A 17102-nucleotide genomic window follows, 5' to 3' on the forward strand; every position below is an offset into this window, starting at 1 on the left:
ACATGTTGCCAAGAAGGAGAGCAGCCCTCAGATGTGTAGTCTTTCCCTGGACCTCGACCCACCGCACTGCCAGAGCTGCATCTCCTACGAGGCTCGGCTGCAGCGCCTGGTCTGCGGACACTTCTACTGTGACCAGTGCAGGGGCTGCATCATTAACCAAGCTTTCAAGGACATCGAGGGCCTCTCAGACTACCCCTGTCCTATGTGCAACTCTATCCGTCAACTGGGAGGCACAGTGCCTGAGCCACGGCTCCGCAGTAATATCCCCCCCACTGTGTCTGTGGGCTTCAACGATCCCTCCTCCCCCACATCCTCACCTTAGCTCTGTTAATGCAGGTCACTGGGACTTGAAGTGAGATAGTAGAAAGGCCCTTTGGAGTCTGTTTTAGTGGAAAAACAGACAGAGATTCTGGGTTTTTAGGAGAACTGACTTTTTCACAAAGAAGTGTGCTCCAGCCAACTACACTTTTCTTTTAATTATTTCATAAAGGATGACATTGGAATCAGTGAGGGTTGTTTTTGGCTGCTTTATTGCATTTTATGTATACAAATCTAAATAGAAACCTACATTGAGTAAAAAAGTAACAATTTAAAACTGGTCATATAAAATACATAAGGACTGTATAAAACAAAGTTTATATAGATCACATTTTGTACAAATGGATTTATGAATCATGCACAACTTGATAAGCGAGAAGGCAGGGTAATAACATGACTTGAACAGTTTATAAAAAGATTGCAACCTGTGTTAAAAGGAATAACACGCAAACATTAGTCCCAAGTTATATTAAGTGTCGCTAAAACATGTATTTACATGGTAATCACACAGACAGGTTTAGTGGTAAAAAAAAAGGTTTATAAAAGTATTGGATTTGCAAAAAAAAATGAAATTGGAAACCATACTCTTACAACAATGTGAACAATATACCTAACAATGTAATTAATTACCATGTAAGATTGGTTGTTTTAGCTACACTTTATATAGAAGTGGGACCCAAACATTAAACAACTACATTTTTTAACAATGTACGTGATTAATGGTGAGCAGACAACTGCCATAAAAACCATCTGTAACACACCATTACATACACTTAAAAGAAAAATACAAAAGATAAATGATTCACACAAATATGCATGATGGGAGAATACACCTACCAGACACTTCATGAAATATGATTTCCAATAGCTAACACAAATACAGTCAGGTATCTACTTGCAGCCAAGTGTCAGCCTCCTCCTGGTAGAGGCAACCAGGGTTTTGGCTAAAATTACAAGTTCATGATGCCATTGACCTTAACAAGGGCTCCAGGACAGGTCAAATTACTTGAAAATAGAGCTCTTTGGCCATGCACAACAGTTGTGGGGTTTTGCGTTGAAAAACAGAAGCATTAGCAGAAAAGTACCTCATATCTATGGTAAAATATGGTGGTGCATTTTTTATGTTATGGGGCTATTTTGCTTCCATGGGTCCTGGGGCCTTTAAGGTCAACGGCATCATGAACTTTACCAAGTACCAGGACGTTTTAGCCAAAAACACTTGGGCGCAAGTGGAGGATGACACTTGGTTGCAAATGGGTCTTCCAGCAAGACAATAACCCCAAGCACACATCAACAAAGAAATGGTTCATTGACCACAAAATCTACATTTTGCAAAGGTCATCTCAGTCTCCGGGCTTGAACCCCATGTGGTTTGAATTGAAGAAAGCAGTCCATAAGCCCTGACGGAGGATATAATGGTTCTGGAAAGATTCTGTATGGAGGAATGGTCTAAGATCCCTCCCAATGTGTTCTCCAATCTTATAAAACATTTTAGAAAGAGGCTCTGTGTTGTTATCCTTGCACGTGGAGGGTGCTGGTGTTTTACCCCTATCTTTACATTTGTATTTTTTATTAATGGTTAAATGGTTAAATAAAGCAATTATATTAGCATAAAGTAATCTAATTTCCCTTTTTTTAACCATGAAATATAGCTTAGTATTTTTGCTCATCTTTTTTAAGGGTGCCAATAATAATGGACCTGGCTGTGTGTTTTAACAAAAAGGTTCACTTCTTTATTTAATTAGGACAAGCATACACTGGATTGCACTTCAATTGGTATGGCTTTTGTTTGTAGAAACAGGTGCCAGGTCTATAGAACTTGAGAACCACGGGAAATGCCTTACCTTGGCTTGGTAGGAAAACGAAGAACACTAACCAATACTGTCAATGAAAGAAGAAGCAATGGAAATGCTATCCAAAACTAACGGGCACCTCGTCAATGGATTTTGCGCTGCTGTTGCTATTGGGATATCATGACATTCAGGAAAGTTAGGGCAAGTTAGCTAAATCTTTTTTTCTCTCTGCTTATTTTCTTAAAAAAAAACAACATACCATAGACAATTCCATCAAGAGACATATAGTAAGTAGGATACAATGTTAAACCCAAGAGGACATTGGGACTATGATACAACATTAGCGTGATGTTTGGTGCATTTTATTCGCATTCGTTATTTTTTTTACTGTAGCTGTCAGTGTGATATTGCCATTGTGATATGACATAGGCATTTACTGGTATTCAATGTGAACATGAATGGATTCTCTGTGTGTTCTGATCCCTGAATAAATGTGTTTTCTAAATGGGTCTATTTCAAGAGAATTTCAGAGTAGCAGATCGCATGACTGGATAACATTTCGTACCGGTATGGTAAAGCCTCTGTGGAATTCCCCCAAAACAACATCAATTCAAAAGAATTCAAGAAGGATCCACTGTTATTTCATAATGGCTAAAAGATTAAGCCGAGCCCTGGACTAAAAACACTTTCCATGGAGCATTTATGATAGAGATTCTACATTGATAATGTTTTTTTTTTCTTTTCAACATATAGCTGCCAAAACGCTTTAATAAATGTTTTACCTTTACCTTGTGGTTAGGGGGGGAAACTGCAATCCCATATATTACTACAAACTCTTACGTTTGTGCACTGTGTTTGCTATGTTTTTGTGTTGCACACATGACTCACATTTAAACAGTTGTTAGCATCAATGCAGTGGTCAATCCGGATATCAGTATCGGCTAAATTACTTGCGTGCGTTTTAGTTAAAAATGGCTTAGTGACAGTAAATGATCCCGACTGAATGATAACGCTGAAAGTTTAGTCATTAAAAGCTGCAAGGCCAGAAAAAAACTGTTGGATAACTGACATTTGTGTAAACATTCTAGCAAGCAAAGCTAGGCAATTAGTTATTTTACGAGTGACATCAGTTTGAGTCGGAGGAGCGGTTCTTTCTTCGCAAATAAGGCTGGCTATCACTAATGATAGACTCTACAGATGTAGGATCTTAATTTGACCTATGCTGTCACAGCAAAATAATCCTGCAGCAACAGGATTTGAACGTTTTTAGTCCATAATGTTGCTTGAGAGGTGGTAAGGCTTTTATCTGGCCAAAAGTATGCTTCATGAAAAGCGAAATACTATATAACCGTGTGTTAGTGTGGGTTTTCAGTAAATTTATGTCAATTACAAAAGTTAATCTGCATTTCCTGTGGTGCAGGAAAATCCTCAGCAACAAAAGAGTGATCAAATTAAGATCCTACCTCTGTATATAAGATCTGTAATGTAAGAGCTATACATAAATGTTCAAATAACTTTCATAGTCCTTAATGAAGTGATGGATCATGCTTAAGCAACAGACATTGGTCTATTTTGGTGAGAAAGATCGTTCTGTGACAATATCCTTGTGATTATGTCCTGCACGATCATTAAAGGCAAGTGATGGGTTTTAACTTTACCCATGTGGTAGCGTTGTCTACCAGCATAGAGAGGGAATGAGAGGAATGATAACATTTCATTATTCCATGTGAATTTCACTTATCCAATAACATGGCAGCACAAAAGGACCTCAATGACTTCTTATTATTCAATCCTGGTCCTAAAGATTTCGTTCTAAACTAGCACTAACATATCTGATTCAAATAATCAACTTATTGTCAAGACCTTCATAAACTGAATTAGGTGTATTAGTACTGGGCTGGAAAAAAAACTGATGAAAGATCTAAGAACACTCACTGTTTTATAATTGAAAGCTCCTAAATGGCTGCCTTGCAAGTCTCTATACAATCAATGGTTATTGGCCACTTTTCCTCATTCCATCTCTAAGGCCAGATTCCAAACTGACAACCAACTTCCTTCCATCTGCCCTTGACTCCCAACTCGCAGATCTGATCGGGCTGAATATGTAAAAGCCATGTGGTGGAAGCTATGCAGAGTTACTATTATGTTTCCCACACCTATGTAGACTTTTTGAGAACTGTGAGGGGGAAGTCAACGTGGACAAATGGAAGTGAATCAAGTTATGGGGTTGGAATCCAGCGTATACCTAGCAGGTTGAAGGCAGCGTGGCAGTGTTGGCTGCATCCAGTTGGCCAACAGCCAGCATCAGGATGTCCTTCTTTTCCTTATGAAAGCGAAGCTCCCGGCCGGCCAGCCTGGCCTCCTCAAGTTCTCGATCTGTTGCCGCCACCTCCTGGGCGATGGTGCCAGCCACGCCTTGCTCTCGGTTCACCCAATCAGCAGCCATTTGGGTCCGCATGTCATCATCCAGCGCCCTATGGGAGTAGTGAGCCAGCACTTCCTGTTAGGGGAAAGCAAAATAAAAAAGTTGTTAGGCCGGAATGGACCTTATTGACGCCATGGCCATGATCGTTAGAAAATTCAGGCTAGCTGGGTAGGAAACAGAAATGCTCCATTAAATCATATTTTTCAACAGTACTGGTATCCTAGCAGTGCAGGTTTGATTGAGTTCCAGATTATGTTTAATGATCCTGAAATGCCTGGATTTGACACGATCTGGAACCACAAATGCGTGAGCTGCGTTGCCAGCAATAACATAATTTCAAATGAGGAATGTGAGACGTCTGGGTGAGCTAATAACTCCAGTGGCTCAGCCCCTCTCCTTAATCATTGAGATGAAAGGCATGAGGCCAGACCAAATAGAATACTTAAAATCAGTCAAGAGACACACAGGGCGAAAGCACTCCGTAACCCTAGAAAACACAATACAACTGAGTCGTATCTATCCCAATCGTGGAGTTGCTGGTTGCTCTCCCTCCTCTTTAACTTGTGATCTGAATGGCGTAAATTGGCAAAAGCCAGGTTTGGCTATTCAGGTGAATTTATATTCATTTACTGAATTGGAAGTTGCCTGAATTGACCCCCATACTGCAAAAACGATGTCAGAAAGCTCCACTTTTTAGATGAGCAAACATGAAGGGTGAGGGCTGAACACTTAAAGGTGTGCATAGAGCCGGAATATTTTAATGTTTGAGGTCAGATGAAGTCAAAGAAAAATGCTTTTACAAACTTGAATCAAACTCTGATCAAGGCTCATAGTCGATGCCTTAAAAGTCATTTATGTATGTAAGATGCATGAGATAATGAGGACTGAACACAAACATTTAGGTCACCCGACTCTGCCTGGAACGGAGTCACTTCATAGGTATTCATTCAGCCCACACAATGTGGTTTAGATAGGATGGAATGTCATGCTGAAGGAACCTAACTCAAGCCAGAGTGGAAGTCAGCCAATTATCTCCAGTGAGTTTCAGCCCCATTCTGTACTTAAGTTGAACTGAGATGTGGTGTTGGCTGTACCATTTGAATTATAATTAAATACTATCACTGGCAGTCTGTAAGGATGCGGGATATGTTTTATTTTCCAAACTTGCTGGAATTAATGGTAACAGTCAGGCAAATGTTTTTCTCAAATAACTCTTTAGTTTGATCAGTTATTCTGTTGCTGAGAACAGAGAAGTTTGAGTTATGATGTAGCTATATTTCCCTTCATTTACACCAGAGGGGTATACTACAAAGCAGGATCAATGAGTTAGCCAGCCAGTTTTGATAAACAAACAGAAATAACTATAGGTTCTCTGATTCATTAAGAAAGCTAAACTTAAGTATGTGTTTTTGTTTGTTGAGTCAATTACACCATACTCATTTCAAGTTCATCTTTCTAAACAATAAAAAAACAATCAGAATTTTTAAGCAAGTTATCTGGCGAATTCATTGATCCTGCTTTGTAGTGTACATTTAGTAATTTAGCAGATGCTCTTATCAAGAGAGACTTACAGTAGTGAATGCGTACATTTTTCATACTTTTTCAAACTGGTCCCCTGTGGGAATCAAACCCACAACTCTGCTGTTGCAAGTGCCATGCTCTATCATCTGAGCCACATGGGACCCAGGTGTGTGTACAAATATTTTTCTCTAAAGTGCCAGAAATAGAAACATACTCAAATTTGCTCACATACAGTTGAAGTTGGAAGTTTACATACACCTTAGCCAAATACATTTAAACTCACGTTTTTCACAATTCTTGACGTTTAATCCTAGTAAAACACCTGTCTTAGGTCACATTATTTTAAGAATGTGAAATGTCAGAATAATAGTAGAGAGAATGATTTATTTCAGCATTTATTTCTTTCATCACATTCCCAGTGGATCAGAAGTTTACATATACCGGTGCTCAATTAGCATTTGGTAGCATTGCCTTTAAATTGTTAAACTTGGGTCAAATATTTTGGGTAGTCTTCCACAAGCTTCCCACAATAAGTTGGGTGAATTTTGGCCCATTCCTCCTTGCTCGCACAAGCCTTTTCAGTTCTGCCCACACATTTTCTATAGGATTGAGGTCAGGGATTTGTGATGGATACTCCAATACCTTGACTTTGTTGTCCTTAAGCCATTTTGCCACAACTTTGGAAGTATGCTTGGGGTCATTGTTCATTTGGAAGACCCATTTGCGACCAAGCTTTAACTTCCTGACTGATGTCTTGAGATGTTGCTTCAATATATCCACATAATTTCCCTCCCACATGATGCCATCTATTTTATGAAGTGCACCAGTCCCTCCTGCAGCAAAACACCCCCACAACATGATGCTGCCACCCCTGTGCTTCATAGTTGGGATGGTGTTCTTCGGCTTGCAAGCCTCCCCCTTTTTCCTCCAAACATAATGATGGTCAAACAGTTCTATTTTTGTTTCATCAGACCAGAGGACATTTCTCCTAAAAGTACGATCTTTGACCCCATGTGCAGTTGCAAACCGTAGTCTGGCCTTTTTATGCAGTTTTGGAGCAGTGGCTTCTTCCTTGCTGAGCGGCCTTTCAGGTTATGTTGATATAGGACTTGTTTTACTGTGGATATAGATACTTTTGTACCCGTTTCCTCCAGCATCTTCACAAGGACCTTTGCTGTTGTTTTGGAATTGATTTGTACTAAAGTACGTTCATTTCTAGGAAACAGAACGCGTCTCCTTGCTGAGCGGTATGACAGCTGCGTGGTCCCATGCTGTTTATACTTGCGCACTATTGTTTGTACAGATGAACCCTGGTACCTTCAGGCATTTGGAAATTACTCCCAAGGATCAACCAGACCTGTGGAGGTCTCCAATATTTTTTCTGAGTTCTTGGCTGATTTCTTTTGATTTTCCCATGATGTCAAGCAAAGAGGCACTGAGTTTGACGGAAGGCCTTGAAATACATCCATAGGTATACCTCCAATTGACTCAGATGATGTCAATTAGCCTAACAGAAACTTCTAAAGCCATGACATCATTTTCTGGAATTTTCCAAGCTGTTTAAAGGCACAGTCAACTTCGTGTATGTAAATTTCTGACCCACTGGAATTGTGATACAGTGAATTATAAGTGAAATAATCTGTCTGTAAACAATTGTTGGAAAAATTACTTGTGTCATCCACAAAGTAGATGTCCTAACCGACTTGCCAAAACTATAGTTTGTTAACAAGAAATTTGTGGAGTGGTTGAAAAACAAGTTTTAATGACTCCAACCTTAGTGTATGTAAACTTCTGACTTCAACTGTACATACTTACTTACTTTTTACACATAACAGTCATAAGTCATTGCTTTCACACCACACAAAATAAACCAAAAACATTTGAACAAAACAGAAAACCAATTGTTTGAAATACATACAAAAAAATACTGATACTGTCTTATTTAACACCAGGACAAATACCAACTGAAACAGGCCTATGAAATAAAGTGATACCAATAATCAGTACTATTATCCAAATGAGATCTTACTTGACGGGAGCATTGTCTCTCTCTCATGGCCTTCAGGCTTCCATTCCAGTGCAGCAGCTGAAAGACTGTCATCAATTCCTGAAAGAAGAAAACAGTTCAGCGTCGACAAGCAGCATTGTTGTGTGTGGCTGCGCCACACGGAAAGCACTGTTTGGCACTAAGCACAATTTCAAGTTTGATTATTATCACAAGGCTATGAGTTTTTAATGCCAAAGTCACAAGATTGAATGATTTAAGGCTGGTAATGGGAGGTAAGGAGGTGGCTGGGGCGGCAGGTGGTTAGAGCGTTGCGCCAGTAACCGAAAGGTTGCTGGATGGAATCCCCTAGCTGACAAGGTAAAACTCTGGAGTTCTGCCCCTGAACAAGGCAGTTAACCCACTGTTCCCTGGTTGGCTGTCATTGTAAATAAGAATTTGTTCTTAACTGACTTGCCTAGTTAAATAAAGGTTACATTTAAAAAAGAGGGAGACGGTCAATAAGTAGCAATCATTTGTTTGCATGTGTAGAGCCCTAAATCATAAGCTGTGGTTTGGAAAAGACCAATCCATGCATTAGATTCAGTGGATTTGGATGACAAACAATGAAAAGAATGGAGGCCAGCAATTCTGTCCAGATTTGTTTGCCAGACCAACATGCTCTTAGGAAATTCCTGGAACCACAGAGTCCAATACATGGTTTTGCTCCAATTTTCCTCTGCACGCACGATGGTCCTCACACTCATTCATGTAGTGGGTCTCATTATCTAGTCCTTGACATCTACAGCCATCTCTAGTCCTCGACATTCCTGATAAGTGCACTTCGAATAAGTCAAATCTCTGTTTTAAGTGTGTAAAATCCCAATTTAATTGATGTACATGGACATTATTTCAATTGCTCCCGAAACTGGCATGCTCTGCTCTGGTTCATGCTGTCATGAGTCTCAAACCGTTGCATTTATCAGGTTCAACGGCGTACTTTTCCCCCATTCAACCTGGGAAACCAGAGTGGTAAAGTCATAAAGCAGAGGGGAGGAAACCAGCCAACTTTAATAAACACTCAGAAATAACTCCTGGTTTTCTTGATCGTAAATTAAGCTATAGTTTAGGGCTGATCAGTAAACGTTTATATTTTTTCATGAACTGGAGTTACAAAGCTAAATGACAATATGGTTATCGGCTTTGTGTAATTACCAGTAGTTTTGGCACCATGGTAGCCATGTCTATGTTAACATGTATGCATCTCCCTTGTTTATAGTTCTGTAGAAACCATAATATAATTTCACATTCTCCAACCAATCCCATGTGTTTCTTGTATCTGTGTGGGAAAAGAATAGCCAGTATTTGGATTCCTCATCTCCATCTCCTCCAGTGGCGTGTATTCATGGATGCCAAGGGAAGCCATGTTTCCCCCCAAAAATGTACCAAGAAAAATATTTTTTTTAAATAACATAAAATAATGTATCTTTCGTCTCTCTGTGTGTTTGGAATTGTCCTTCTATTACATCTGCTAACCATGTGTATGTTACCAATACAATTTGATTTGAGAGGCGGAAAGTATCTCACTGGAGAAAGCATCCGAGCGAGCAAAACAGCGCCCCTCTGTCTCTGTATGAGTAACCCATCTATCTGATGCCGCCTGGTCAAAAAGAGTATGATATTGTTGCCTCCGGTAACATTGAATGCAAGGGAAGCCAGCAAGCAATTGGCCTCTCTTAATAAAAACGTATACAATAATAGCCAATCAGAGTTGAGCTAAACTGAACGAGCTCAACTGTGAATGGTCCTGGCACACTAAAAAAAAGTCTCAAGGGAAGACAGTTTGCATTTGGCTTCACATCACATCAAAAGCCAAATGTCATTGACAGAAAAAAACTTTAATTGTTGCATCTCGTTGTGTTGTTGTCCTCTGGTGGCTAGCTAGCTAGCAAACATGTTCCTACATTAGCCATGGATGGAGATAGGGATTTGGAGATGTGGTTTTGCTTAATTCAACGTACTGGCCAAATATTATAACGGTGATTCTGGTCAAACCATAAATTCATACATTGTGTCCCTGGCCTGAGTGGATGGAAGCTCAATATGTAGCTAGATGTAGTAGGCAAAAAAAAAATCTGTTATTTTACCAGGTAAGTTGACTGAGAACACATTCTCATTTGCAGCACCAACCTGGGGAATAGTTACAGTGAGGAGAAAGAATGAGCTAATTGTAAACTGGGGATTATTAGTTGACCGTGATGGTTTGAGAGCCAGATTGGGAATTTAGCCAGAACACAAGGGTTAACACCCCTACTCTTAAGATAAGTGCCATGGGATCTTTAATGACCTCAGAGAGTCAGGACACCCATTTAACATCCCATCTGAAAGACAGCACCCTACACAGGGCAGTGTCAATCACTGCCCTGGGGCATTGGGATATTTTTTATTTTTAGACCAGAGGAGAGTGCCTCCTACTGGCCCTCCAACACCACTTCCAGCAGCATCTGGTCTCCCATCCAGGAACTGACCAGGACCAACCCTGCTTAGCTTTAGAAGCAAGCCAGCAGTGGTATGCAGGGTGGTATGCTGCTGGCATGTTAACTAGCTAGCTTATCGTTACCCATGAAAGGAAGTTAGACTAGCGAGCAAGCACCTTAGCCAGGTAGCCTAGGACAACAAAAACTAAAAGCGTGTACTGTATGACAGATTCATAGACCGTTTCATCAAAATGAAAGAAAGGAGGATAGCTTTGGCGTTTCTCTACAAGTAGGGTGAGTCAACATGTTTTTTTCTACTTACGCACATGCACACACAGAAATCAGTACCATGGACAGGCACATGAAATTTATGTTGATAGGGCTAAATCGATTTCAGTATATTTTAGTTGTCACTCTGTTAGGCTAAGCATAGGTGATTTGATGATGTTGAAATGTTGAAGTTGGAATAGTGGATGCAGCGACTTATGGTAAGTCTCCGGTGTTCTAAATCAATAGTTGTTTAGTAGTCTGGAAATGTCAGAAACATTAAATGTGCTTGACCATGCTGTAGGTCTTGTAACGGTTTGTTACATGCAATATGCTTTGTGGAATCCACCAGACAGATGTTGCTCTCTGGTTTTGTGATGAAACAAAGGGGTGGTTGAATTTACTCAGCCACTGTGTCTTCTTATTGTCTTGGCCTTAGGTCTATCTATGTATCACGGTGTCAAGCCGTACAGGTTATAGAGCAAACAGCCTAATTATCACAACACAAAGGTTGGCTTCCACAGTGATTTTACCCACAAACCGCTACTGATCTCCTAATTTCCTACATCCTGACCAACGTACCATAGTGCCACCAACATTCCTAAACTGGCCTCATATACAGTCCAACCTTTTCCTTTTCTTACATTTCATTTGCCGTAACATCCACTGTATCATCACAAGTAACCAAACTTTGCGCTGATCCATCCTATTTACCTGAAACTCCAACATTGACTTTCCTTTGTTGGACTCCAGCATGAAGCGAAATGCTCCGATTCCTGTGCTGGGGTTGTCTGCCTCTTCTCTGTTTCCCTGTAAAATACAAGTAGAGTCCAATCATCCAGTCTTTTTCTCCTTAAGAGCCCAATCAGATTAAGATCTTACCCTCATAAGGACATGACCTTTTAATAGGAGCTGCAGTATGGATTATATTAAAGACCTGTGCGCACTGCTTCTGTTAGTGTACATTGAAAAACACATTAAATGCCACTCACATTAAAGGAGGCCAGCGCCTCACATACACTCTTCTCAATGAAGTCATCTGTGATGCGGCGGGAAGGATGCTCGTTGAAAACAGAGTTCATCAGGGCGATCTTGGCAGCGCTACGTCTTGCTTCAGCCTTGGTTGGACAAAACTGCCCAAAGTAAAGCATAAACTTTTCTGAATGTTTCCAAGTCCCCCCAAAATATATGTTGCCTTTGGCATAAATTGTAACATTATGACACTGTGATTCATGCAATATCATAATATGGGTGAGTCAAATTATTGTATTGGACTTCTGGAAGTCATATATATTTAATTTGAATAATGACCTTTTTCTTGAAAGATTAAGCACTTGAAATGAATGTTAATCTTGTTTCATGTATGTTTCAGAATGATGTTTAGGTAATATCGATGCTTCCACATCATTGCTATTATTTCAAAGAAAGAAAGAAAGAGAGTTAGGAAGGGTAGAGGCAAGGGAGGCCCTGTGCAAATGGGATGAGGGGGAGAATGTGGGGAGGGGTGTCACGGCTCCTTCTAAACTCAATATTTGGCTCTAATTACAACCAGATGAGCCACCATATGAGTTTCCAACCACAGTATGCATTGTAGCCAGCCAATTGGAGGAGAGGAAGAAATGGCAAAACATTTAATCCTCCCATGGAACATTCTGGTATGCTCAATGCTTAAGTTCTAGGATGATTTAGAATTGAAAATAACATTTGAAAAAAATAATGTACATTAAAGCAGTCATTGCTATTTCAATAATACTGGTGGATTATTTAACAGATAGGAACACGGCTCATACTGCATGTAATTATGTATACGTTCATGGATGAGATCAACAGGTAAATCCAGGTCAAATCTATGATGCCTTATTGATGTCACTTATTAAATCCACTTCAAATCAGTTTAGATGAAGGGGAGGAGACAGGATAAAGAATCATGTGTAAGCCTTGAGAAATTTGAGACATGGTTTGTGTATCTGTACCATTCAGCGGGTGAATGGGCAAGACCAAATATTTAAGTGCCTTTGAACTGGTACGGTAGTAGGTGCCAGCACACCGGTTTGAGTGTGTCAAGAACTGCAACAGTGCTGTTTTTTTTTTTACACTCAACAGTTTCACGTGTGTTTCAAGAATGGTCCATCACCCAAAGGACATCCAGCCAACTTGACACAACTGTGGGAAGCATTGGAGTCGACATGGACCAGCATCCCTGTGGAATGCTTGACACCTTGTAAAGTCCATGCCCCGATGATTTGAGGTTGTTCTGAGGGCAAAAAGGGGTGCAACTCAATATAAGGACTCCTAATGTGTGTTCCTAATGTTTTGTACACTCAGTGTATATAACAACATTTACACACACTTCAACAGTTCTGGTCAAGTTATAAACTATGTAAAACATGCTACTATGCCACTTCACTTCATTAGATACTTAAGACGGATTTATCAAGACATTTGTTTAAAGACATGCTCTGGAACTTTGGCGACTACTAAGTATTTTTTTAAACCTCCCGCTTTGGGCTGGATATAGTCTCACTTTGCCATACCTTCCAAAATCACGTCGTTGTCATGCCTCCCTTGGATGTCTGGAGAATTTTGTATTGCAAAAACAGTTTGAATGGTCTGCAGGCTCCCTGCGGCAAGATTTTGATTGGATGTTACATTTCAAGAATCCTCCCCTCACATGCCCGTTGGTGCTACCTGTTATGTTTGTCACGGTTTTCAGACCGGAAAGGGAACATTTTGCGGAGAGTTATTGCAAATGGAACATTACAGAAAATGGAAGACAAACTAGGGGAAAACTGAATTCTGTTTTGCCAGAAGTGTGCTCTATACACAAAATCGAGTTTTAATCTGCGATTTCCCGGCCATCCTCACCCACTGTTGCACCTACGACACTAATCTAGTGAGCACTACTGGAGCTCCACCCAAGCAAGGCATTTAATTGGTTTGACGTGTTGCGAGCATACACTCATTGGTACACTGGGTTCTAAACCCCGATTTAGCTATTTTTCTACCATGAAAGCGACAGTTTTTATGGGAGCTGTGCTGCACCCTTTTCCCCCACGTGGGCCAGCCCACTACCAATTTGAGTTCAACCAATGAGCTCCAGCCCCTCATCAATTGAGTGACAGCGAGCAAGTGGTACATCCATGCACACACAGCAGAGCGAGAGCAATGAGGTTTTGCACATATGTGACATAGTACACAATTTTAGGGGACCACTTTTGACTCATGAGTGCTCCCTTTAACTACTGGCTAAAAAGTATACAATAGTACTGGAGAATCTAACACATTCTTGAAGTATTCAGATAAACAACAGAACAGTTGGAGGAGAAAGCTCCAGAAACATCCGGGTCATGTTCATTAGGCAACAAACAGAAGAAAATGGACTGAAACTGGGAGGGACTACCTGTACCTCTACGATAAGAAACTCACATTTCTGTGATTCACAGGAATCACATACACATACTAGAAACGTATGAACTCACTGTACGGTAAGTGTTTTTTGACTCCAACAGAATATGGGTGCACAGTCAGCAGTTGGTAAACAAAGACACGGCATAAACATTGTTTTCAATTGCACAACGTTTTGCTACGGGGTGCCCCCATAAACATGACCCGGGCCTAATTAGTCGCTTGCTCTCCCTTGACATTTCTCAAGACAGTTCAGAAGAGGCTCCCAGTGATTGACATTTGATCTGAAAATCCAGGGCCAATGTACTCAGGAAGATCAAGTCAGATTGGCAGAATAGATTTAGGTAGAAGCATTTGTGCATGAGTAGAGTTGTACCAATGTACTCAGGAAGATCAAGTCAGATTGGCAGAATAGATTTAGGTAGAAGCATTTGTGCATGAGTAGAGTTGTACAGACGGATAAATCCCTAAGGTTATGGCCACATAGGGAATTTCATTCATACAGTTACACCAATTAAAAACCATTATACTGTAGTAGTAATAATAAGTACACTTTTCAAGCACTTTCACTAACTCAGTGATACTATACAGGGGGCCTTCCACCCGAGGAGCGTTTTAGTGCCCACAACTTTGAGACAGGTTAGCTCACCTGGAAACTCCCAAAGCAGCTTCCCCCTGGGAGACTGACGTAGCAAACATAGGGTGGGTTGTTTGATGGGACCATCTCGTACACCACCAGCGCCCCATTCCTGAGGTCTGCCCCTCTTGACTGCTTCATCTGCCAGAACTCTTGCAAGGCTTCCACCACGTTCACTGGATGTGACATAAAATGACACAGTTTAACATTAGACTGCATGGAGTCATAAAGGTGGACTCAGCGATATGACGTAGATGCAGAAAGTAAACGGCATACTGGGTCAATTTCCGCAACAACTAAGAGCATTGAAGCAAGGCAACTTGCTGTTTTGGTCCCATGGATACTATGCAGTGACAGCGTGAAGCGAACATGTGCACTTGCACAGATACTGTGTGTGAGTCTTGCATCTCAATAGCTCAAGTTAGAATACCTGAGTCTACCTTTAAATATGGTCCAGTGGACTCATTTGGTATTCCGGTTTGAAAGAATAAAAGTGACACAGTGGAATATTGTGTATGAGTAAGGATTCAAACTTGGAACACTGCTTTCGCACATATTTGGAGATATAATATAAACCGGGTGTTTTTGGATAAGTAAACAACAAGGAACAACCCACTGAACTGACTGAAGCTGTCCGAATTTCATTATATTTAATTAGCCAGGCAAGTCAGTGAAGAACAAATTCTTATTTACAATGATGGCCTAACCAAAAGTCCACATAGACTCAAAATGATTAAGGAGTACATAACATCATCATACTTCTGTAAATGAAAATTGAATAGGCCTACCCACATTTCATTTATTGGGTTTTTGGATGATATTATAACGTATAGGCTAGGCCTACTCTAAAACATTAGCGGTGACTTGAAGTCCCACATTTCGAATGGAGTGCCCAAGTGCAACGTAAAATGAGCACGCAACAGTATCCTGTAGTGAACTGCATCCTGTAGTCATTAGCCTAGATATGACAAAATATTGGTTATCATAAACTCGGTATGTTCATGTAGCCTACTGTTATCAACTGGATGTGCAGTTTTGGTGACACTATGTATGTTGCACATGCACTACTACACTATTCAATCCCTTTTGTCAGTTTAATCACAGTTACGGTGAGTTACATTTGAATCACGGCCAGGGAAAGTCGGAGGACCAAAATTCTGCGACTAATTTGTTCCAGGTTACCTCTGCCATAGCCCTGCGTATGCTTAGCAAAACTCCGAACAACAGCCTCCACCGCCTCCTTCAAGACCGCCGGGTTCCCTGGATTACATAGACCGAATCCAGCCACCCCTGTTCCGAGACCCGCACTCCCAATAGTGCCGTGAAGACTGTGGAGTTGAAGCGGCGGGGGTGGCCCGGAGGAAGCACATAGGGAGGCCGGGGGAGGCAGCAGAGGTGCGGTTGGAACTGTAACCCCGGGCCGGAGAGAGGAGCGTAGGGTCCCAGTCGATCCAGCTCCAAATCTTATCCCTGGTTGAAGTCGCTGAGGGCGGATAGATTCCATTGTTGAAGCGTAAACGTCAACAGTAGGGGGAATACTAATAGAGGAAATTCGTGATGAAAATACTGGTTTCCTCGCTAATAATGTAATGGAAAATTACAAAAAACGAAACTAAAAAGATAGTGATAAATAAAAAGTGTTTTCCTCACGGAGAAAAATGTATTCTGCCAATCCCGTTAGTCTTTGTGAGGATTAGGCTGCTTGGCTGTCAATCTTGGGGTAGGGGCGGAGAAATCAGAGACGTGGAAAAGGGTAGCTGTGAATAGGCCATTTTCTTGAACCAGCAATGCAGGAGGGGGAAAATAATTCTGTTGAAAATACACGCTCTACAAGATATTATTAGGGTAGTGTAACTTACATTGTAATACTTTGGAAAAATAGTAGCTACTGAAATAATTATTTAAACGTTTTAGGGGTAAAGATATGTGTTAAATGACAGTGACAACACAGTGATAGATACCTTTAAATTATACTACTTTTGAACCATTTATGTCCATCCACCCATCCACCCAACCACACACATCCATTCACTTCATCATCCATCCATCTTTCTAACTTGTCATCTAACTTCACTATCGCGGGTCTAGATCAGCTGGACATCTAACTAAGACACAGACCCTAAACCAACACATCTAACTTCATAGTGTGGATTTTGATCTACACCAACTAACCACTCCCTAAATAAAGATCCAGACCAGCTAGAGCTAGACTGACCAATTACTAACTAGACTACAGATGTAATATCTTAGTTTGATCACTCCTTTGTTGCTGAAA

At 40.7% G+C, this 17102-nt stretch overlaps 1 protein-coding gene across 1 annotated transcript; it reads right to left on the bottom strand.

Annotated features, from left to right (window-relative positions):
* Positions 1–507: 507 nt before the first annotated feature.
* LOC124043414 (LIX1-like protein) lies at positions 508–16525 on the bottom strand. The gene is made up of 6 exons (XM_046362003.1): positions 16010–16525; positions 14840–15003; positions 11778–11918; positions 11500–11595; positions 8087–8164; positions 508–4611 (listed from the first exon to the last, which is right to left on the bottom strand). Exons 1-6 carry the CDS (start codon positions 16329–16331, stop codon positions 4357–4359), a joined length of 1056 nt encoding a protein of 351 aa, XP_046217959.1. The 5' UTR covers positions 16332–16525; the 3' UTR covers positions 508–4356.
* Positions 16526–17102: the final 577 nt, after the last annotated feature.

The sequence above is a fragment of the Oncorhynchus gorbuscha genome, linkage group LG09 (assembly GCF_021184085.1).
Source record: "Oncorhynchus gorbuscha isolate QuinsamMale2020 ecotype Even-year linkage group LG09, OgorEven_v1.0, whole genome shotgun sequence".
NCBI classification, from domain to species: domain Eukaryota; kingdom Metazoa; phylum Chordata; class Actinopteri; order Salmoniformes; family Salmonidae; genus Oncorhynchus; species Oncorhynchus gorbuscha.

Excerpts from the sequence above, each read along its gene's own strand:
- LOC124043414 (XM_046362003.1), bottom strand. The coding sequence starts at position 16,331 with ATGGAATCTATCCGCCCTCAGCGACTTCAACCAGGGATAAGATTTGGA. Across the intron at positions 11,919-14,839 it reads GCTGCTTTGGGAGTTTCCAG|TTTTGTCCAACCAAGGCTGA; the intron begins GTGAGCTAACCT and ends TACTTTGGGCAG. Across the intron at positions 8,165-11,499 it reads AGTCAATGTTGGAGTTTCAG|GAATTGATGACAGTCTTTCA; the intron begins GTAAATAGGATG and ends TTCTTCTTTCAG.